Here is a 24,466-nt window from a genome sequence, read left to right as displayed (position 1 = left end):
TCTTTGAACGCATGTTACATGGTCAGTGTGGTGTATTGGGGAAGTAGGTACTTGGCCAGAGTTGTAGGGTTTTTATGCAAATGATTGCCCAGAGTGCAAAGTACTTTTGTACAGGGTCTTAAAGGGGTGCTCTGGTGGAAAAAAAAAATATTTTTTTTACATCAACTGGTGCCAGAAAGTTAAACAGATTTGTAAACTATTTATAAATAAAAATCTTAATCTTTTCAGTACTTTTTCACAGTGTTTCCCAACCAGGGTGCCTCCAGAAGTTGCAAAACTAAACCTCACAGCATGCCCGGGCAGCCTGTGGCTTTCCAGGCATTCTGGGAGTTGTAGTTTTGGAACACCTCGAGGCACCCTGGTTTGGAAACACTGACTTATCAGCTGTGAACTCCAAAGTAAGTTCTTTTCTTTTAGAATTTCTTTCCACTCTGACTACAGTGCTCTCTTCTGACACCTCTGTCCATGTCAGGAACTGTCCAGGACAGGTTTGCTATGAGAATTTTCTCCCGCTCTGGACAGTTCCTGACATGGACAGAGGTGTCAGCAGAGAGCACTGTGGACAGAAAGAAAATAAATTCAAAAAGAAAAGAACTTCCTGTGGAGCATACAGCAGCTGATAAGTACTGGAAAGATCACGTTTTTATATAGAAGTCATTTACAAATCTGTTTAAACTTTTTGTTTTCCATCGGAGTACCACTTTAATACAATTATTAGGAGGCTGGGTAGACATATACACATAATGACAACTAATGTATGTAACTTTGGGTTAACAGTATATTCTCACTACATGCATTATTACATGGGTGTGTGACATCTATTTAAATTGGATCTATGTAATGGGGTAGGACTAGGCAGTATGGCTGGGTTGCGGGACGTGTTTACTTTTTCCCCTCCACCTTTTAGGAAGCTTAAAGGGGGTTATCCAAGAAAAAAAACTTTATGTATGTATTATATTTATATTTATATCAACTGGCTTCAGAAAGTTAAACAGATTTGTACATTACTTCTATTAAAAAATGTTTATCCTTTCAACACTTATGAGCTGCTGAAGTTGTGTTGTTCTTTTCTAAGTGCTCTCTGACACCTGCCTCAGGAACTGTTCAGGTTCAGAAGTAAATCCCCATATCAAACCTCTTCTATTCTGTGCAGTTCCTGAGACAAGCAGAGGTGTCAGCAGAGAGCACTGTTGCCAAACAGAAAAGAACAACTCTGCGTCAGCAGCTGACAATTATTGGAAGGATTAAGATTTTTTAATAGAAGTAATTTACAAATCTGTTTAACTTTCTGGAGCCAGTTGAAGAATATTTTTTTTCTTTCCTGGAATACCCCTGAGAACTGAGAAGCTTGGAGCTTCCGTGTTTGTGACTTCTTGCCAGGTCCCCTCCATTCATGTCTATGGGAGGGGGCGTGACAGCTAGTACGTAGCCGTCACCCCTCCTCCCATAGACATGAACGGAGGGGGTGTGGTGGCTGTCATCGCCCATCTGGCACGGAGCAGAGTTTGCTCCCTGCACCGGATGACTGGGGGGCTGCAGGGAAGATAACGGGGGTCCCCAGCGGCGGGACCCCCGCGATTAGACATTTTATTCTTTGCATAGGGGATAAGATGTTATTTGGTGGAGTACCCCTTTAAATACCATCTTCTGTGTAATCCCTGTATTATTTATATGCAGAGCATATGTAATAGTGAGCAAATGTACCTGAATTGTTACCCCTCTATATTGGCTATATATGTTTTATTTAATTGGTTGGAAATGCTTCAATAACTCTACATTTTCCTTGTGTGTCTTTTTTTATTTAAAAAACTAGAACAAGAAAGGCACTGAACTGTTGCTTGGAGTTGATGCCTTAGGACTTCATATTTATGACCCTGAAAATAAACTGACCCCTAAAACCTCCTTCCCTTGGAATGAAATTCGGAATATCTCTTATAGTGATAAGGAGGTAACACTATACTGCTGGTTTCTCTTGATCTAGGACAGTTTGGCTGTACAGTTTTTACATTTGTTATATATTTGACTTGTTTATGTGCACTTTGCTACTACAACAGATACTTTCCCCTTGGATTATGATATTGTAATAGTGACCTATCTCGGCAGCTAGAAATAGTAATTGGTCCCTGCAATTGTAGAACCATTAAAGATACATAGTAAATACTACACCCACCAATGATCACAGAGTGGTTTATAGAAATCATTTACATAGAACAATATTCATTTAGTACAGTGGTCTCCAACATGTCTCCTCCCGCTGTTGTAAAACTAAAACTTGCAGCTTTCAAAGAATAAGAGCTGTAGTTTTATAACCTCCGCAGACCCACAAGTCAGAGATCTCAGCTGTAGCATAAAAATAATGGTAGGGTCACATGTTCCGTCTTTCCTGCTGCATATTTTCCTACCCATTGAAGTTAACGGGTAGGAAAATACGCAGTGTCAAAATACAGCGTGTGACTTTCCTATAATGGTATTGTTACTAAGACACCATTTCTGTAAGATTATGGGAAATATAAAACTTGTAAATATTAAATATTTTATGTATGATTGGATAGGCGGAGAATAGAATATGTTCATACAGGGTAGACTTATGTTGAGTGAAGTTTCATGCAGCTTTGTAAAGCAAATTAGAAGTAAAACCAAATCAAAATATGCATTACAAAATCTGCATCAAATTTGCTTCAAAGTTGATTTGAAGAGGAATTTCAGTGCTGAGGGATGTGTCTACAGAAAAACCAGGTCAACAATTGATACGTCATTTAAAGTGTAATTGTATATATGCTTTGGAAAATTGTGTGTGAGAAATACCATTAAATCAATTGGATTTTTGATTTATGCAGATATCGCACAGATTTTAACGCATAATACTAGTCCGTGTGGAATCCAGCTCAAATTACTTTGTGTGAACTTACACTAAATTTTTTATTAAGAAAAGAAAGGTGAAATCATCACTTATTCCCAGAGGCTACTCTCCCACACCTAGTCTCCACTGTTCCAAAGGTCTATGAGAGGCTCCTTCAGCACAGTTGCATGTTCAGGTCCAGAGCAGCGTAGATAATTATTTCTAATACAGGCTGCTGTGCAGTTCATGAAATCTGCTGTTCAGGGACTGAATGTACAGCCTGTATGAAGACCCCCATAAATCTCTGGAATAATGGGGACCAGTTAAGAATTACACTTTATTGGTGAGGTAGACTTCATCTGAGCCAAAGAACCTTTTTCACTTTCTTCCCTTAGATGGGCACTACCATTAAAAAAAAATGTTTGCATATGATACAGCAGGTAAAATAAACAAGATTTGTAATTTACTCCCTGTAAAAATAAATAAATAAATTGTCTTTTTATGCCACTCATGGCATTCATGGCGTTATAAATCTGGCAACTATGGGTCTCCCTTCTGGTCCAGACTACATTCTGTCTGCTCAGAAGCACAGACTTTGGCCTCCTGCTGGACTGGCAGGAGACCAAACTCAGGAAGTGCTGTCTGGCCATAGACAGTGAATAGTACTTGTTTTCCCTTTTTCATACAGAGGCAAAGAGCAAGAGCTATTCACTGCCTATGGCCAGACAGCACTTCCTGAATTTGGTCTCCTGCCAGTCCAGCAGGAGACCAAAGTCTGTGCTTTTATGCAGATGAAATGTGGTCTGGACCAGAAGGGAGACCTTTAGTGGTTAAAAAAAAGTGTATTTTTATAGCTATTGCCTGTTTTGGTGGACAAGCAGGGCTCTGTGCAGTGAGGCTTTATGACATGCCCCCCCGGCTCACACTGCAGGCTGATGCAGGGAAGCCTGCACAGAACCCTGCTTGTCGCACCCTTTCTTCCTGTATTTGGCCTCCTCACAGAGACACGCAGGCAATAGCTGCAGGGACAGCATTTTTTCACCCAAAAATATATACATTTTTTAACCAACGTATATAACAACTATATATACATAATGGTATTATATACATTATATTACGTATTTGCTAACATCAGGTACACTTTAAAGCTTGTTAGTTGAAATACAGCTACCCTGATAAAACACTTTACTTAATAATGTTGTTGTAATTATTATTAGTCGATGTATTTTATTTTTTAAAATGTTTTTTATTTTTTTATTTTTTTTCAGTTTACCATTAAACCACTCGATAAAAAGATTGATGTCTTTAAATTTAACTCCTCAAAATTGAGGGTAAACAAGCTGGTGAGTTATCATATTTGAAAATGATTTATGATATTTTTGTTGGGTTTAATTGTGATATTCACATGTTGCCTCCATGTTTGCACGCTGATAGTTTCTGTTCCGTACAGATCACTTCCCAGCAGTACCCTTCTTATCATCACAGACAGGAGTACATTATAGCCTCCCCCTTTCTGTAGAATGACCTCTGAAAAGGATCACAGAACACCCCCAGACACATTTCCGATTTATATGAATGGGACAGCTTCAGTCTGTTGTTGCCCATGTCCATGGTGCTGGCTAGAGATGAACAAAGTCACAGTGATTCGATTTGTCATGAACTTCTCGGCTCGGCAGTCGCTGACTTTAGCCTGCATAAATTAGTTCAGCTTTCAGGTGCTCTGGTGGGCTGGAAAAGGTGGCTACAGTTCCAGGAGACTCCTAGGACTGTATCCACCTTTTCCAGCCCACCGGAGCACCTGAAAGCTGAACTAATTTATACAGGCTAAAGTCAGCAACTGCCAAGCCGAGAAGTTCATGACGAATCGAATTACTGTAAGTTCGCTCATCTGTAGTGCTGGCCACAAAGCATATCTCTAAATCAGTGTCTCCAAACCAGTGTTTCTCCAGCCTTCGCGAAACTACAACTCCCAGTATTCCCGGACAGCCTTTGGCTGGCTGCACATGCTGGGAGTTGTAGTCTTTCAACAGCTGGTTGCACACTGGTTGGGAAACACTGCTCTACATGCTGTTATTAACTGCTTAGGCAAGATGGCAGCCCCTATAAATGTACAAAAAATAAAATTTACTAATGTTCAACTAAAAAATAGACACAAATTTGAAAGAAGCACATGTTTTCATGTTTCAGTATCTGGCTATGAAAATCTAGGGGATACATTTCTTATAATTATCTGATTTCCTTTTTTTGGCCCTAGATTTTACAGCTTTGTATTGGAAACCATGACTTGTTTATGCGCCGGAGGAAAGCTGACTCGCTCGAAGTTCAGCAGATGAAAGCTCAGGCTCGGGAAGAGAAGGCCAGAAAACAGGTGAGTCACCACTGGCTCACTGCCAGTTATATGCATATGTCCTTGCTTTAGGTCAACTTTTGTTTTTCAGTGCCTGTTGTGAATGTACAGAAGGGTCAAGCGTTTGAAAAGATTAACACTTGAAATACTTACTAGAACAGGACTTGTCAAACTTTTTCTACTCTGGCCTCCCCAACCAATTCGTGTTGATTTGGGGGATTCACCGACAAACATGTAATACTACACACTGCTAAATACCTCCTGTGCGCTAAATAACAATGCCAAAACAACACCACAGTGCGGCAGTAAACACTTCTTCACCAGTGTCAAACCAACACCATAGCATAGCTTCAACTGCTCCCTTTACTCTCCACACTTAGCTGAACTAATTGGTTAAAGGACCTATGACCTCATGGTCATGTGACAATGACATCATCACAGGACCTTTATATATTCTAAACATGAAGCCTACATTATTAACCCAGAGCTGGCAATATCAGTAAAGTCTCTGCTTTGGAGTCTGGATGCTTGGCACAGGCACAGACCTTGCACTTCACCAATGAGGCCTCTCAGTTTGAAAAGTGCTGCTATGGAGCATTGCTTGGCATGCCCAGCTTTGTCTGTAAAGCATGATTAATTGTAAGATAAATTAAACTCCTTGTAGGCGTGTAAGTAAATAAATGCTTCTGTGCTGGCCATGCCATTATTTTGGAGACATCTGGCTTATTTTTCCACGCTCTGACCCCAACTCCAACAACTTCCTAAATGGCTTGTGTATATTATTTATCAATAACAAATTTGCTGTGAAATGGTACATCAGAATAACCTCTTGAGGACGAAGGGCGTACTTTTTAACATTTTTCTTGTGGAATCTGACAGGCAGGCTTTAAAGGGGTACTCCACTGCCCCAGCTTTCCTAATATTTTGTTCCGAACACTGGGTGTGGGCTGCAGGGGTCATGATCTCACGGTCATGTCCCTCGTGGCATTACGCCACGCCCCCTCAATGCAAGTCTATGGGAGGGGGCGTGGCAGCCGCCTCGCCCCCTCCCATAGATTTGCATTGAGGGGTGTGGTGGGATGTCACAAGGGGCGCAGCCCGCACCCAACGTTCGGAACAAAATGTTTGGAAAGCTGGGACAATGGAGTACCCCTTTTAAAGGGGTAGTCCAGTGGTGAAAAACGTATCCCCTATCCTAAGGATAGGGGATAAGTTTGAGATTGCAGGGGGTCAGTCCGCTGGGGCCCCCTGCGATCTCTCTGTACGGGGGCCAGGCTCTCCGGACAGATATCGGGTGTCGACCCCCGCACGAAGCGGCAGCTGACACGCCCCCTCAATACATCGCTATGGCAGAGCCGGAGATTGCCGAAGGCAGCGTTCCGGCTCTGCCATAGAGTTATATTGAGGGGGCGTGTCGGCCGCTGCTTCGTGCGGGGGTCAACACGCCCCCTTCGTGCGGGCTGCTGGGGCCCCGTACAGGAGATCGGGGATAAGTTGTTCACCACTTGTTCACTACTGTACTACTCCTTTAAGCTTGTGGACTAGTTGAAAATGCACCATTTGCACCCCCTGAGCCTGATTGGCTAATTCATGCCCCTCAGCCTCATACTCAAACCCTCATGAGCCCGATTAAAACTCTCTAAACCTCATAGGCACACTAGCTTCTCTCCTAGATTCTAATTCACACTCGGTCTGATTAAACCCCAAGTTTGATAAACTCCTCTTAGTCACACCCACCCCCCTGAGCCTGGTCCACACCCCTGAACCTGATTCATGCCCCTGCAGCCTCCTATTCACACCTAGTCTAGCATTCTATCATTCTCTCCTTTTTGAAACAAAGTTTATGCCAGCCTGACTATTTAACCAAATGGTTAAATCCCTATATCTCTTGATCATAGGTTTTCCTTCATAGTATTTGTATTCTCCAGCATGTGTAGTGTGTAGCTTGCTTAGTGGATTCCAGTAGAGATAATGCCACCTCTATTGTTGTAGCTCTTACGTGGACAGTTTTATAACTCTGAATCATGCTGCTATTTTCGCACAGAAATATGAAATGAGGTAAACTGGAACGCTTCCCAGCAGACTAGAAGTGTTTTAGAAATATTGATGTCTAGTATAAAGATTCCAATAAATGTATTTCACTTCCTCCAGTAACTCGACAGTAACAAGAAATTTGTTCAAAAGCCTTGTCCGCAAAATTTTGGACTAGCGTAGTGCTTTTCACTACTCTGTTCTGCACTGTTAAAGATAAAATTAGGGCAGCTCACTAGCAGAACACAACCATAGCCGTAGATGTCAAGGTCAGTGACATTGGGGGAGATTCATCAAAATCTGTGCAAAGGAAAAATGGGGCAGTTGCCTATAGGAACCAGTCAGGGTGCTTCTTTCAGTTTTCTGAGGTGCCATTCTAGAGATAGATGCAGGTCCCAGAGAAGGAAAATCCTATGGCTATGAAAAACTCTGTAGCCATCCAGTGTCAAGATAAAAATCAAATCTTCATTCAGCCATGGATAAGGCCACTACTTCTTTATTGGATAAAATACTCACATATCATAGTAGGCAGGGGACATATACAGGGGGATACCACAGATGACAAGCTCCATTTCGTACCTATTGGTACTTCATCTGGCCATGACCTACCTGCCATGGTACTACCCTCGTAGTGCCGGACTTGTCTGTATACGTTTCTTTTAGTTATTACTAGTGCCCTGGTCAGGCCTGGATTTGTTTGTTGGGGGGGGGGGGGGGGAGACTATGTGTTCAGTGCAGGTCCTAAGTCTGCAGCAATTTCACCTGGTGTAACTTTGGGTCCTGAGTAGGGCTGGGCGGTATACCAGTTCATACCAAATACCGAAATTTTTGTGCTGCACGATATGAATTTTAACCCATACCGCAATACCGGTTTGGCCCCTCCCCCTCGGGAATGACTGAATTATCAGCCCAGCGCTGCACTGTCCTCACATCGGGGAACTGTTCATATGTGACCCGCGAGCGCGGTTCTGCCCCCCCCATTAATTATTAGCCCAGCGCTGCGCTGTCCCCTTCAGGGTACTACTCACATATGTCACCTGCAAGCCCTGCCCTCCTCGTCCTCCTGGCGGCCGCCGGCGCTGACACTCTATACCAGGTGTCCGGGCATGCTGGGAGTTGTAGTTTTGCAACATCTGGAGGTCCGCAGGTTGAAGACCACTGCTCCATACTGTATCCCTATGCCCGGGCTGCAAAAGGTAAACAAAATAAACTTTAACTCACCTTCCCCGTCGGTCCGGACCAGCTTCCTAGGGAATGGAACGTCGGAAAGCCTTCAGCCTATCGCCGGCCGCAGCGATATTCCGCCTTTTTAATGCTTTCTAACATTAAAATAAAGGTGCATGAAGTATTCCTGTTTGTTGGCAGATGACTGCTGGTGTTAAAATGAACATTGTGGTATTGGAAGATGCAATGGATTTTTCTAAGCACTCCAAAAAAGATTGGTGTATCCCTTTTATGGGGATCATGGGTTATATATGTGTAGGTCTGGATGGTAATAGCAGCAGCATGGGTGATGGTGGACTGGTGTTAGTTGTAGCCAGCCAACAACAAGCTGTGGTGAACTGGTTTTAGTAGCCAATGAACTGGACAGTCGGCAGTGGCAGACTGGTGGCGACTGTAGTAGCCAGCGGACACGACAGCAGGCAGAAATGGACTGTTGGGAGTTGTAGTAGCCATTGGACCATAGGCAGTGGTAAACGGGAAAGTTGTAGTAACCAGCGAACAGCTGGCAGTGGTGAACTGGTGGGAATTGTAGTAGCCGACAGACAGCAGGGGTGGTTGTACTGTCTCATCGGTGGCATCTGGAACAGGAGATTTAAATTCCTCACTGATCCATGCCTGATTGATTTTAACAAAAGTGAGTTTTTCCACATTGCTGGCAAACAATCTTGTTTGCTTAGGGGTAACGCCGCCTGCCATGCTGAACACTCTCGCTGATGCTACACTTGGAGGGTGGATATGACAGAACACCCATGACAAACTGGGAAAGTTATGGCCAATGGTCTAATCTGAGCCCAGAAGTCCATGGGGTGTGAGCTTATGATGTCTGTCTAAGAAACAGCACGGCTTGGGAATGCTTCAACCTGGTTGTTTAAGTGGGGGGAATACGACTCATGTCAGGGGGGAATACTGGATGTAAAAACTTCTCATCTTGTACTCCCTTTTGAAGATGTTGCTGCTCTTTCCTCTTGCAGGGGTAGCGCTGGCAGAGGGAGTGGAGCGTTGACTCAGCAGACAGTGGACCCTTGTTTACAGGTGTTTGGTACTGGAAAGCTGTGGCAAGCGGACTGCGCAACTTCTCTATAATAACCCAATTTATCCTCTTTCCTAGAAGGTGAAAAAAATTCCCCCCATTCTGGTGTTAAACCAAGGATCTAAGTGTGTGGCAATCCAGTACTCCTCTTTTTCCTATAAGCGCTAAATATTTCTGACATTACGCAAGAAAAAAAAACCTACATCTTGCCATCCTTTTCAGCTTAAGCGTGGGCCTGGCTTGTTCTGCCTTTGTCCCATATTGCCAAGCTTGGTCATCATGGCTGTCACTCTGTAGGTTCCTCATCCCTTATCCCTTCTCCCTTCAACAGATTCCTCTCCAAATCCTCCTCCTCAGGTTCCACTTCCTCATGCAACTCCTCCTCATTAGGAACTGCTGCCAGCCAGATGTGAACTTTCCTCCATCCATCCTTGCTCAATCATCACAATGTTGTTTGTTTCAGAAGGCATATCAGCGGCATAATATCACTTATTCTACTTTTGTCTTTGCTGACAAATCTTGTTCTCTTCCAAAGGCTAAGTCTCCTCATTATCGTCCCTTCCGCTCCTCTCAGCATACTTCTGATGTCAGATATGGGCTTCTTGTTTCCCCTCAGCATATCCACCATGATGCCTTACAGTATCACCATCACACCTACCACCACCAGTCCCTCTATTGCTATTGAAAATATTGAAACCATTTTTTTGACAGTCAAGTTTGAAAAAATGTAAACTTTTAACTTGTCAGTTCTAGTGCACACCAGGAAAAGTATTTATTAACCCCTTAATGACCACAGACGTAAATGTACGTCCTGGTTTGGCGGGACGGTGCTCGCGTCATACACGGCAGGTTCCGGCTGCTATCAGCAGCCAGGGACTCGCCGGTAATGTCCGACATCCGCGATCGCGCGGATGTCTGCCATTAACCCCTCAGATGCTGTGATCAATACAGATCGCGGCAGTGCGGTACTTTGAATGGATGATCGGATCGCCCGCAGCGCTGTGAAAATAAAAAGTGTAAAATAAGTTGAAAAATGTAAAAATAAAAAGTAAAAAAAAGTGAAAAATCCCCTCCCCCAATAAAAATGAAAATTGTCAGTTTTTCCCATTTTACCCCCAAAAAGCGTTTTTTTTTTTTTTTTTTTTTTTTTTTAAATAAACATATTTGGTATTGCCGCATGCGTAAATGTCCGTACTATCAAAATATAATGTTAAGGATCCCGTACGGTGAATGGCGTAAACGTTAAAAAATTTTCCAAAAATGCAGCTTTTTTGTCACATTTTATTAAAAAAATTTTTTTAGAAAAAAATGATCTAAAAGTTTTATATATGCAAATGTGGTATTGATAAAAAGTACAGATGACTGCACAAAAAATGAGCCCTCATACCGCCCTATATATGGGAAAATGAAAAAGTTATAGGTGGTCAAATATTACTGATTTTGTACAAAAAGTTTTAGATTTTTTTAAGCGGTACAAAAATATAAAAGTATCTAGCCATGGCTATCATTTTAATCATATTGACCCACAGAATAAAGAACAAATGTCATTTTTACAGTAAAGTGTATAGTGTGAAAACAAAACCCTCCAAAATGTGCAAAATTGTGGTTTTCATTTAAATTTCCTCCTTAAAAAATTTTTGGGGCGGTTCGCCACACATTTTATGGTAAAAGGAGAAGTAAAATTGGTCACGCAAAAAACAAGCCCTTATATGGTTCTGTAGATGGAAATATAAAGGAGTTATGGAATTTAGAAGGCGAGGAGGAAAAAACGAAAACGCAAAAATAAAATTGGCCTGGTCCTTAAGGTGAAAATGGGCTTGGTCCTTAAGGAGTTAAGTAACTGAGGAGGTAATTCTGGGCTGTTATAACTTTTTTTTTTTTTTTTTTTGAGCTGATCATACTGGCAGGCCTAGGTTTTGGTTCACTCTTCTTTGACATTAGCACTAAGCTCTCTTGCTCTAATGACCTCACCACCTTGTCACCTGGTTCCCACATCCTGCCCAAAATAATCATCATCATCATCAAACTCCTCTCAGCATGAACTTCTGATTACTTATCGTGCTCTTTGCGCCTCCTCATCATATCCACCATGATGCCTTACAGTATCCCCACTAATGCTATACTCAGCCACAGCTTTCACCTCCACTACCTCCACAATACACTCCAAAAGCTGACTGTCCTCACACTACTTCTCCTTGGAGCTAATGCTATCCTTCTGCTTAGCACTAGTGGGGGAAGCAAAGACAGAGATGATGGAACAGACCATCTAGGACGGACATTTCCACTGCACCATGTAACTATAGACAATAAGGAATCCAGTGACACCGGTTTTAATGTACTATCGTCAGACTCTTTCTCTTCCTGAAATGATTGATAACGAGTCAACCAGTCCACAAGGGCCTTATTATCCTCCAAAACCACACAACCCCTGAAAGACAGTGAGAACTGTTCCCTGCTTAAGCTGCTGCTGCTATAATTACCAACAGGCTGCTTCTGCTACCTGTAAGGGGGTTAGGCAAATGGGTGGTGCCCATAGAGCTGCAAGGCAGTGCATAGGGTTTCATCAGCCTCTTAAACCAACCTCCATGGTGTCTCCTGGCCTGGGAGCTGTATGTCACATAATTCAATCAATGATTGGATAACCAGGGGTCATACGATCTTGCTAGCTGCAAAGTATGCTTGGTTACCCTGACTTCATCTTAGTGTTTCTAGTACTTCCTCCATTCATTTAGGTGCCAAACACCATGTGTTTCTCATCCTTTCTAATAATAGTGCCAATGCCAGGGTTGCGTAAGCCTGGCAAACTTTGAAAGTTCTGCAAGCCAAATTCACCCTAAAGTTCTGAGCGAGACCAGGTTCACCAGGCTCTGATCGCTCATCTCTAATCCTAACCTTTGTGGTATGCTATCTTACATAAATGATATTTTGATTGTTTATTGGATTATTTGCTTTAGAGAACAAATCTATATTTAGTTCATGTTAACAGTGAGTCAACCAAAGTAATTTCTAGCACTCATGATGCCAATGTCTCTGAAAAGACCACTTATAGACTGTAAACCTGTCTTTGGCCAATGACATGTTTATACAATGGATATGATGGTATACTTCATTCATGAATTTGATGGATTTCTATGCAACTTTCCACAATGAAGCTGTACTTAACCCTTGCTCCCTTCAATCTTCTACTGAGGGCAGGGTAGCACATGTGCAAGCTACGCGGTTGGTCCAGTCTTCTTCTAATACTGCATCTTAGTGTGCTCTGCAATAACCTAGTCCCTTGATGACAACTGTGTTAAGTGTTGATGCAGCCGGACAGGAATGTTAATGCTATCGGGGGGAATGGGCCGTCGCAGTGTGACGCCTCTGCAGCACTTAGCATTCAAACGCACAGGCCTGAGCCTTTGACTCATCCCCACCCGCTCACTCATCCAATTGACTGCCTGACTAGCATACAGATTTCACTGCGTTTTTCTACAGTTTCAAACTTGGCCATAAGGGGTCACTATTTACAGTATAATAATCACATAACAAAACTTGGGCATTAGTGCTACATCACGAAGATAATTTGTACTGTGCAGTAATATAGCATACTGCATGTATACATATTGACTCTGAAGTGATAGAAAGCAAACATTTACAGGTGAAGGATTTTTGCCCACTGACAAAATAATGTTTAGTTTATAATTTTAGTGGTAGGTTTATTATAGCAGTGAGAGACAGAACAACAAAAATACAGAAAAACGCATTTCAAATATTTTATGAGTTTATGAATTATTTAACACCTATCAGTCAGCAAGATTTCTGACTCCCAGGTGTCTTTTATCCAGGTAAGTTGAGATTTGGAGCACTCTCTTAAAGGGAATGCTCCAAATGTCAGCTTGTTACCTGTATAAAAGACACTTGTCCACAGAAGCAACTAATTAATTAATTAGATAAAAAAATGTGCTATTCTTGTAGTAAGTAGTAGTAATAGAGTAAAAGAATCTATACATCTTTGGTATCACTGTAATTGTACCGACACCTATAATAAATTTTGCATGTTATTTATGACAGTGAATGGCAGAACATTTTAAATGCAAAAATGTATAAAGTAATTGTAGTTTATTTTTTTGCCTTTCTTACTAATGAATTGTGTATTCCAAAATGGGACTATTGTGAATTAAAACTCGACATAGATAAAAAAATAAATAAATAAATAAACCCTACAGCTACATCAACTAAAAATAGAAAAGTTATGGCTCTTTAAATGTGGCAATGCAAAAAAAAAAAAGAGATCCTATATATAAATAACATTTGTTTGCATATTGAAACCTTTTTGAGATGACCGCCCAAAATTGCATACATACATACTGTATGTAAGTGTATATAATATATATCTGACACAAATTGGGCCAATATAAGGCTTACTGGTTACTGAGATACTAGTTATATGGAACAAGGCAAGGTAATGTGTTAAAGGGGTTGCCTGGTGAAAGATAATTTAGCAGCAAAAAAGGTGAAAATCCAGCTTCCAGGAAAAAGAGTAAAATCTTCAAACACCAATAATCCAGATTACAAACAAAACAAAAGCAACATTTCACAGTAAGAGTGATAAACGCCAAAGCGTTTCAGGTTCAAAAGTAGCCCTTAATCATGGCAAGGATACCAAGCAAATGTAACATTTATATACTCATGGATGCATGGGTGAAAAAGGAATCAACACTCACGTGTCAAACAAAGAAAGATAAATTAACCTCTGAACGGGGCCCTAGCTCTCACAGAGATCATGTGCTGCAGACTGCACACGCTCCATTAATTTCTATGGGAGCGCCAAAGATGCCCAGGTGTGTATTCGACCCTTCCATAGAAATAAATGGAGCGCATTGTGTCTATAGCACACACATTCACTGAGAGCCGGGGCCCCATTCTGGAGATTTCGGGTCTGCCCTGCAGCTGGAACACCTGCGATCAGACACTTATACCCTATCCGGTGGATAGGGGATAAGTTGTCTTTCATAAACAACCTATTTAAGTCAATCTTTAATATTAAGCCTATCTCTGTACTTGCACAAGACAAAAAAAATGAAATGTTCACGTTTAAAGGATTAACTTTAGAGTTAGAAATAATCTTTGTGATTATGTGACATTTTTATTTGGCAGCATCAGTAGGGTTGTTATCGTTGTCCCCTGAATGTGCCCGACATGCAGGCGATAAAGAGGTACGGTCACATCAGACAATGACAATAGACAGATGCAGTGGAAACTAAGACAGTGTTTACACAATAGATTTTTCTGTTGGAAAGAGAATCTGAGATAAAATGTCTGATTTCTGCTATGGATATGTATTTTGATATGCCATGGTATTAGATCTTTTTACTGGGAATAACTTATTTTATAAATTTCTGTAACACTGATTCACACAGCCCAGTACACAGATTATCATGTACATGGAGGAAAACCTGCATATAAAACACACGTAGTAACAAAGTCTACCTGAATTCACACAGTATTGTGTAGGATCCCACAAGGGAGCTCCACTCCTCCCTTTAGACCAGGATAAGATAACACACCGTGGGCTAAGACAATGTATTTAAGCAAAGTCCATGATTTTCAGAGACCCAGCAGGGTAATAACTCACTATTTTGAAGCTCGTTTCTGAAGTTTTCAGAGGCTTTTTATTTTCATGACTTCATTTTAAATCTTCTTACAAAGCTGGTAAACGGAGAAATAGGAGCTATGATCTTCACTCTGCTCGACACCTTGGACGCAACAGCGTTTCGGGGGCATGCCCACTTAGTCATGCGTCAAGACTAGGGGGCATGCCCCTGAAATGCCTTTGCCTCCAAGGTGTCGAGCAGAGTGAAGATCATAGCTCCTATTTCTCCGTTTACCAGCTTTGTAAGAAGATTTAAAATTAAGTCATGAAAATAAAAAGCCTCTGAAAAGTTCAGAAACAAGCTTCAAAATAGTGAGTTATTACCCTGCTGGGTCTCTGAAAATCATGGACTTTGTCTAAACCCACTGTGTGTTACCTTATCATGGAGGAAAACCCACACAAACAAGGGGGGCATATACAACCTCCATGCAGATGTTGCCCAGGTTGGATTTAAACCCAGGACCCAATCATTGCAGTGCAACAGTGCTAAGTCACCTTGCTGCCCATGCTAATCTACATGTGACTACATGACAAGATTTTCATGTCATGAAGTACATTTCCCTTTATGTGTTTTTTTTTTCCCTGCAAGGCTTTTTTCCTGAATATTTCTGCATGAAATACACTTTGGAGTCCCCATAAAAAAAACATATCCTAAAAGTATGTTTACACTTGATTTATTGCAGAAATTTCTATAGGGAAATCATATTTTCCATTCCATTGATGCAATTTTGAGAGCATTTCCTAGAACTTCTTAAAAAAAAAAAAAATAAAGAATAAAAAAAAAAAAAATATATATATATATATATATATATATATATATATATATATATATATATATATATATATATATATATATATATATATATATATATATATATAATATTATAGAGAGAGAGAGAATTTTTGTCTTGCAGTAAACGTGTGGCCTTGTGCTGTGAGTGTAGCTTTACCTTGCTCACATTTAACTGGTTGATGTCATTACCTATAGACATTTAAATCAAAATGATGTGCACAAAAAGAGATGAGTATGCAGCTCATGCAGCAGAAAGTGACCTGTCTGTGATGGCTGAAATGGATGGACTGAACATATCAAGGGCATTTATTCTAGTTACAGTAATTCAAGGGTACGAATGCCATAAATGAAACTTGTTTATAATAAATTACTTTTCATTTCAATAAATATTCCAGTTTCAGAAAATTGTATTTAACCCCTTAACCCCCTCTGATGACTGATATGCACAGACTCGCTACATTAGGGATGAACCTGTCATCTGATTTTGTGGGTACTGTCCAGTGTACACATAAGATTGTGGCCGGAGCTAAGCTGTAACACACAGCCTGGCCTAGGCTGCACAGGGCCAGGATTGAAGCCAACACTGATCCCGGCAGTTTAACCCCTTACATATGGCGGTCCATAGCAATCGTGTATTGTATTTGACAGGAGGAGTTCCCTCTGTCTAATTCTGGACCCCCTTACCAGGGTCACCTAATGAGTCTGTCTGAGTCACTTCCTGCTAGTATACGCTAATTTGGTGGGACGAAATAGAGCAGCAGACTATGCTATTGTGTATTTAACATCAAATTAGCATATACAAGTGGCAAGCGGCCCTTAGCATATACAAGTGGCAAGCGCTACAGTATGTTAGCATTTCTTTTTTCTTTACATAAAGTAGATGGATACCCAGAAACGCAGTATGAACAGGGTGTTACCGGCCCTCCCCCATATATCCAAAAATATACAAAAAATATGTCGCACAAATGAGGCATTTGTTAAAAAAAATTTTAATTGTTGTTGCTAATTCCAATCCAACAGTAAGGACTCAAAGTACCCACTACTGCCTTAGGTAAATACTTTATGGGGTCTAATTTGCAAAATTGGGTCACTTTTGGGGATGTGGTATGGTGCTGACGGCATCCTTTGGAGGGATTGAATGGGGCCTATCATTTTTTTCATCCTAAAATGATATTCTGGTGTTCCTTTTCTTCTGGGACCTACCATGTGGCTAAATATGACCTAAGGGGGAGGAGTTATTGCCTAACACAGGACAAACACGTTGTTGTAATGATATGGACCTACAGAATAAATATGAGTCCTTTTTACTGAAAAGTGCAATGCCTGGAAACAAAATCCAGGCAAAAGAAGGTTGCAGCAGCACTCTTGTTCAAAAAATTGATCATAGCGCACTTTATGATCAAAACGTGTCCCCCATCCACCATGCCGAGGTGGCCTCTTGTCGGATGGGACCTTAACATGCTTAATCCACTCACCTCTGCTGGGCATATGGCCTCTGACTGGGTGACATGCAGGATCCACTATCAATTTAAAAACCACCTATGAACAGGGAGGGGTGCATGGCTAGAGAGGTTGCCACTCCCCCTAACTTGCATAGCAAAAACACAAAAAAGAAAAATAGCCAGCACTACTACCTAATATACAGGTGCAGCTGCTCTGACAATTACAAAGTATACAAAAAAAAGAAGGTTGCACCAGCACTCTTGGTAAAAAAAAATGGAGGCTCTTAGCGCACTTTTTGATCAAAACGTCCCATCCGACGCGTGGTGGATGGGGGACACATTTTGATCAAAAAGTGCACTAAGAGCTTCCATTTTTTTTAACGAGTGCTGCTGCAGCCTTCTTTTTTGTATACTGTTAAAATGTAGAAATGTATTTTGTTTTGTCAGGCCATGACATTGAAGTAACAGTACACCACAGGTAATGAAGGTGTGGCCTGCAAAATTTGTGCTGAGTGTAAACTACCGAACCTCCAATATCAGTTTTAGTCAAAATACTAAAATTACCTTGTCGTTTCAGTTCCACGCCTTGCTTTATCATCTGCAATGATTATTTATTCGAATTGTCTATAAATATAATAGAGAAAGATAAAAGTCCATTGAAGAAGTTGGAATAGTTATAGTGTTAAATATTCCCTTTTCTTCTTCTTCTTCTTTAAATTTCAGATGGAACGCCAAAGATTAGCACGGGAAAAGCAATTGAGGGAAGAGGCTGAACGGACCCGGGATGAGTTAGAGAGGAGATTGCTGCAGCTGAAGGAGGAGGCACAGATGGCCAATGATGCCCTTGTGAGTGCAATATAGAATATCAAATGTTTTTAAATTCATCCCTGTTATTTGATTTGTATGTGTTTTGCATCTGCATATAATAAAAATGTATATGCAATTTGTAACTTTGCTTACACACATTAGGGAATACTAGTAAACCAGTCTACTTCCCTCATGTAGCCTGCACCACATTTATCAACAGACCTCATGCAGTGTGAATGAATATAGTGTATGCATTAATTCGATGTATTTACACTATATCTGCCCGGTTATGTGAAAAGTAAGCAATGTCCAGCTCAACCTCAACTCCCCACAGCACCAACGGCAAAGCACAATAAAAGGACGGATTGTCCAGCCCAGGCCAAGCATTCTCCAATGGTTTATTGTTTAAAAACCGACATCAGGACAAAATCGTGCGACACGTATGACTAAGGGTGTATACTGGTACCTGAAACGCGTCACACGAATATCCTGATGTTGGAGTTTAATCAGTCAACCATTGATGATTGCATGGTCTGCGCTGAATAATCTATTCCTTTATTGTAATCTGTCCGGTTATGTAATTTTTTTTGCATCTGTTGTGGTTTGGTAATTCCTTCCAAGACCATGCTGTATATTTACAGCACCAGGCTGAAAGGCTTGAGCTTAGATGCTGAGTGGGTGACAGATGCAATGGCTGGGGTCAGAGCTAACTCCAGTCCCAGCAAAGTCAGAAGTGACCATAGTACCGAAGTATTTGTAAGACAGAACAGGGAGTGGAGCCAATACAGAGAGAAGATATAATGGAATGATCTGCCCCTCTTTGGTGCATTGGGCCTACTCTTAGTTTTAGCTGACAAATACTAATGCAAAATACCAAAATTCACGGAATGAAGGAGTCTTAACTATGTATTTCTCTTTTCTAGATGAGATCTGAAGAAACCGCTGACCTTCTAGCAGAGAAGGCTCAGATTACAGAGGAGGAAGCCAAACTACTTGCCCAGAAAGCTGCCGAGGCTGAGCAGGAGATGCAGAGAATCAAAGCCACAGCCATTCGTAGTGAAGAGGAAAAGAGGCTCATGGAGCAAAAGGTGCTGGAGACTGAGATGCTGGCTCTGAAAATGGCAGAAGAATCTGAGCGACGGTAAGTGTATATGCAAACATAAGATTTTTTTTTTCTGTTTTAGTGCACTTCTGGGTTATGTAACCTTTTGTTGTACAATAGAACATTTCTAAGTCAGGTGTAGGAGCCAGTAGTTGCCTGTTGTAGGAATAAGATCATGCATCCTTGCCAAAAGTAATGTCACTGGTTCCCTAATCCTAAGGCATATGTTCATGTTCTGCTGGCACTAGGATCGCCTGAAATGCTCTGTCTTCACTGAAATTAATGGAAGCGGAATATTTATGTGGAATGCAGTTCGGAAATTGTGGGAACACTCTATTCCTTACTTCTGGTATGGGTTCCAAGGCCATATAGAAACTACCTTTCCTGGCAATCACAATGAGCCGAAATAAACTCTTCCCAGATAATCTATTCCGTTACCCCTGCAGTCACAGTGTATCTCTCCCCCCCTCGGTAGTCAGAGGGATGACGTTGATAGGTGGTACTGGCTTGCAAGCAGACAATCTAGCAAGTCCCCAGGGAGGACAGGAGTCATGTGGCCCATGCTTTGTATGGTAGGGGAAAGAAGCAGAAGGGATATGAAGAGGACTGCAGCCAGCACCATTTAGTCTATTTCTAGGTGGTGAAGTCTAGAAACAGCAAAATGGTGCCAGATCTCTGATAGTATATTGCCGGCTTAACCACTTAAGGACCTAGGGCGTATGGATACGCCTTGATGTCCTGGTACTTAAGGACCCAGGGCGTATCCCGTGGGAATTTCGGTCCCCGCCGGGCGGGGACCGGACCAGGATGCCTGCTGTTATCGTTCAGCAGGCATCCCGCGCAAATGCCCAGGGGGGGGTCATCAGACCCCTCCATGTCGGCGATCGCGGCAGATCGTTGGTGAATTTACACTAACGATCTGCCGCGATTCGGGTCATACGGGTCACGTGTGACCCGCTGACCCGAAGATACAAGGTGATCGGGGGTGTACAATACACCCCCTATCACCCACTGTATCTATGGGGAGGTGGCGATTTAGTCACCCCCCCCCCCCCAATAGCAGCTGGCGGGGGAGGGGTTAACTGCATCTTCTTGCAGCTCTGCCCGTTAGCTGAGTTCAGTCAGCGGGCAAAGCTGCTCGAAGGTGCCAGGGACCCCCCCCTGTGAGGATTGGAGCCCCCTCAGGACTGACGTTCCCCCATAGAGCAGGGACAGAAAAACCCCCAGGGCAAGGTAGGAAAAATAAGTGTAAAAAAAAAATTTGAATTTTCTCCTTCAACTTGCTGCTATTCCTGTGAAACACCAAAAGGGTTAACAAACCTTTTGAATGTCATTTTGAATACTTTGAGGGGTGCAGTTTTTATAATTGGGTCATTTATGGGGTTTTTCTAATAAGAAGGCCCCTCAAATCCACTTCAAAACCTAACTGGTCCCTGAAAAAATCTGATTTTGAAAATTTTGTGAAAAATTTGAAAATTGCTGCTGAACTTTGAAGCCCTCTGATGTCTTTCAAAAGTAAAAACATGTCAACTTTATGATGCAAACATAAAGTAGACATATTGTATATGTGAATCAATATATAATTTATTTGGAATATTCATTTTCCTTATAAGCAGAGAGCTTTAAATTTAAAAAAATGCAAAATTTTCAATTTTTTCATCAAATTTTGGAATTTTTCACCAAGAAATGATAGAAGTATCGACAAAATTTTACCGCTATCATTAAGTAGAATATGTCACGAAAAAACTATCTCGGAATCAGAATGAAAGGTAAAAGCATCCCAGAGTTATTAATGCTTGAAGTGACAGTGGTCAGACTTTAAATGGCCGGGTCCTTAAGGTATATTTGGGCTGGGTCCTTAAGGGGTTAAATTACAAAAATGTTTTAGTACCTGGAATACCCCTTTTTAATAAGTAAATAATTGTTTCCAAAAGTTCTTGTGCAAATCGTGTTCTAAAATTAGGCTGTCGCCACTATAGTTGTTGGCAAAATTATTAGTTAGGTGACTGCTACTCTGGTGACACTGAAACCCACTAGGAACTTTGTGACTGAATAAATATGCTATTGTTAGGGTCAGCCTACTAATCTAGACCTGAGCGGAACACTAAAGTATTGAAGAAATAGTGCAGTGAAAAATAGCTTCTCCCCTATCCAAAGGATAGGGGATAAGTTATAGATCGTGGGGGGTCTGACCGCTGGGACCCCCTGCGATCTCCTGAACGGGGCCCTGGCAGTCTGCCGGAAGCAACCGTTCTGACCCTGCAGGAAGCCACAGCTGACATGCCCTCTCCTTCTCTATGGGCACACCCCCCTTCAAGCAGACTGCCGGGGCTCCGTTCAGGAGATTGCGGGAGGTACCAACGGTCGGACCCCCTGCGATCCATAACTTATCCCCTATCCTTTGGATAGGGAATAAGTTATCTTTCACTACAGAACTCCTTTTGAAGAAGCTTTCCAGCAGTTTAAGTGGCCAGGTAGGTTAAAAACAAACAAAAAAAACATAAAAAGATACTCGCCTGCCTGATGCACCACTGCTTCTACTGTCGATGCTCTATCAACACTGATTATCTTCTCGGCCAATCAGTGGTTGCAGCAGTGACTTATCATTTTGGAACTGGGACAAGGGAGTGTAGGTCAGCAAGGACCCTTACCTTATGCAACTGGGCCATTTATAAGTTACCAAAAACCTACAAAAAACCTTGTTTTATAAATAGCCTTTTGCCAGTAATCTATGTCATAGGCTAAACGGTCCCAACATCTGAAAAAAGAACTCTGCATACCATTGCTATACCTTGCTCATTTGTACATTTCACGGGCAGCCTGTTGATTTTATTAGGCCCCATGATATGCTCAGTTACTCCATCTGCATTGCTGCAGAGGTAATGAGGCATAACCAGCTGCTTCCCCCAGTAATATGACTTAATATTAGAATTACCCTACAGATTTATTGGGATTGCACATAGACAATCCCTTTTAAGTATAGTTGCTTAATAAAAAAATTAAAAAAAATTTACATTTAAAAATAGTAAATTTAAAGAACAAAAAAATTGGTTTAGTTGAAGACATTTATATTGAGCAAGGTCTTTAAATAGGTTCTTCATTGTACTGATGTTTTTCTTCATAATTTTTTCCCTAAGGGCTAAAGAAGCAGAGCAGCTTAAGCAAGATTTACAAGAAGCCCGGGAGTCTGAACGTAGAGCCAAACAAAAGTTATTGGAAATAACCAGCAAAACAGCCTATACGGTAAGACCTATTATTGTCATGACTTTCTTTTATATGTGAGCATCTATTCATTATTGCTTATTTAGTGTGTGTCATTTATTAATTTTTTCTCCACATAAGTTTTGAAACAGTCCATCTATTAAGTGAAAGCGAAGTCCTCATTCACATCACAATTTTTGCATCTGTTGAATGTATTGTTAAACCAGATGGCCTAAAAATGTATGAAATGGTAAGCTAAAAAATCTAATTGGATACATATAAAAATCTTATCCGGCAGACCTGTAGCATTAGGTTTCTACATGTTTTAGGTGTACGTTTAAATATATCAAAATGGATAGTGATAAGTTTCAATATATTTTACATACACAATAATGTTAAAAAGGCTTTTATCCTAAAGGAAATCTGTCATCAGTGTCACTTTTACTAACCTGTCGGTACAGACAGGTAGTACAGGTGACACAGATGACAACAATGCTTACCTGGTCCAGTTCCGTGCTGTGGTTCTGTGTTTGAAGTTGTAACATTTACAAGGCAATTTCTTAAATATTTTTGGCATGCCAATAAGGTGGTCGCCTTGTAGAATCCACAACTGTGAATCTGCAGTGGATCCGGTGTGTGAATGCACCATTACAGAATATTTCAATGCTTTACATTTCTACATATATACCTTTCTCTCTTGTGAAATCTGAGATCGGACAGGGAAAGACAATGTTGCATGCTGGGCAGGACATCTGCTGAGGCAATGTCCGGTGCCCAGCAGGTCTTGTTCATCTATCTTATTTATTGGCCTTGGCAACTCTTCTGCCAGGCATGCTGCAGCATCTCTTCATGCCCATTCTCAGCTAGGACAGGAGAGAGGTGCCGGACAACCCCTTAAATATCAAATAAGTTTTGTTCCTGAGCCTTCACTTCACTCTGCTGCTGTTCCTGTATATTCCCTAGACTAGACTAGCCATAGGCTGTTTACAGCTCTCATAGATGCTTCTTTTCTTCCCTCTTTTGTCCCAGTTATAGTGAATGTGGGGACTTAGGACCCCCATCAATCAGACATTTAAGTCATATGATTAGGAGAGTATGGTTGGAAACTAGAAAGATGTAGTAAAATGTTTATAGTGTGAACTGGACAAATCCCAGGAGCTATGTAGGCAATAAAACTAAAGTAAATGGGTTGACTGGCAGCTTAAAACTGTTCTGAAAACTGCTCACTAAGGCTGGGTTCACACTACGATTTGAACTACGGTTCCCGTATACGGCTCCCGTATACGGCTGGGAGGAGGGGTGGGCGGGGCTTAATCGCGGCGCCCACACTCAGCCGTATTCGGGAACCGTAGTTAATGTATGTCTATGAGCCGACCAGAGTGAACCGCAGCCTCCGGTCGGTAGTTCAAATCGTAGTGTGGACCCAGCCTAAGCCTGTGCGGTGACATGATTGCTGATGTGCTGGCATGACCGGAGGCAAAAGACTGGCTTAGAGATGGCAATTGAGGCTAGGGGTAAGCGTCCTCCTTGACCCACCTTCTAAGGGTGCATTCACACCACGTTTTGTACATACGGGTGGCAGATCCGGCGGGGGGAGGGGCAAACCGGGCGCTCCTGTACCCCGGCCGGATCAGCCTGTGACTCCATTTACTTTAATGACCCAACCGGAGTCAAACGGTGAATCCGGTCGGCTAATTTTTGACCTGTATGCGGTTTCCTGACCGGACCTAAAACCATAGTATGCTACGGTATTAGGTCCGGTCCAAAACCGCATACGGGTCAAAACTGAGCCGACCGGAGTCACCGTTTGACTCCGGTCGGGTCATAAAAGTAAATGGAGTCATGGGCTGATCTGGCCGGGGTTTGCCCCTCCCCCGGCCGGATCCGGCACCCGTATGTACAAAACGTGGTGTGAATGCACCCTAACACAAACCAAAGGACCAAGACTTTGAGGAGGTGCCTCAGAAGTGGATAAAGAGGGGAGGGGGGTATGTACAGACATTTTGTGAGAGAAA

General features: G+C 41.8%; 1 protein-coding gene across 3 annotated transcripts in view; it reads left to right on the top strand.

Moving 5' to 3' along the window:
• NF2 (NF2, moesin-ezrin-radixin like (MERLIN) tumor suppressor) overlaps positions 1–24,466 on the top strand; it is an 86,663-nt gene that overhangs the window by 16,202 nt on the left and 45,995 nt on the right. For all 3 annotated transcript variants that reach the window (XM_056528710.1, XM_056528708.1, XM_056528709.1), the window contains exons 9-14: positions 1,814–1,948; positions 4,108–4,182; positions 5,094–5,207; positions 18,065–18,187; positions 19,072–19,289; positions 22,388–22,493. In XM_056528710.1, coding sequence (XP_056384685.1) covers positions 1,814–1,948; positions 4,108–4,182; positions 5,094–5,207; positions 18,065–18,187; positions 19,072–19,289; positions 22,388–22,493 — 771 coding nt within the window. The remainder of the gene's footprint in view (positions 1–1,813; positions 1,949–4,107; positions 4,183–5,093; positions 5,208–18,064; positions 18,188–19,071; positions 19,290–22,387; positions 22,494–24,466) is intronic.

Source organism: Hyla sarda, chromosome 1 (genome assembly GCF_029499605.1).
Source record: "Hyla sarda isolate aHylSar1 chromosome 1, aHylSar1.hap1, whole genome shotgun sequence".
Lineage (NCBI taxonomy): Eukaryota > Metazoa > Chordata > Amphibia > Anura > Hylidae > Hyla > Hyla sarda.
Note: the sequence above shows the minus strand (reverse complement) of the source record. Positions and strands in the feature narration are given on the sequence as shown.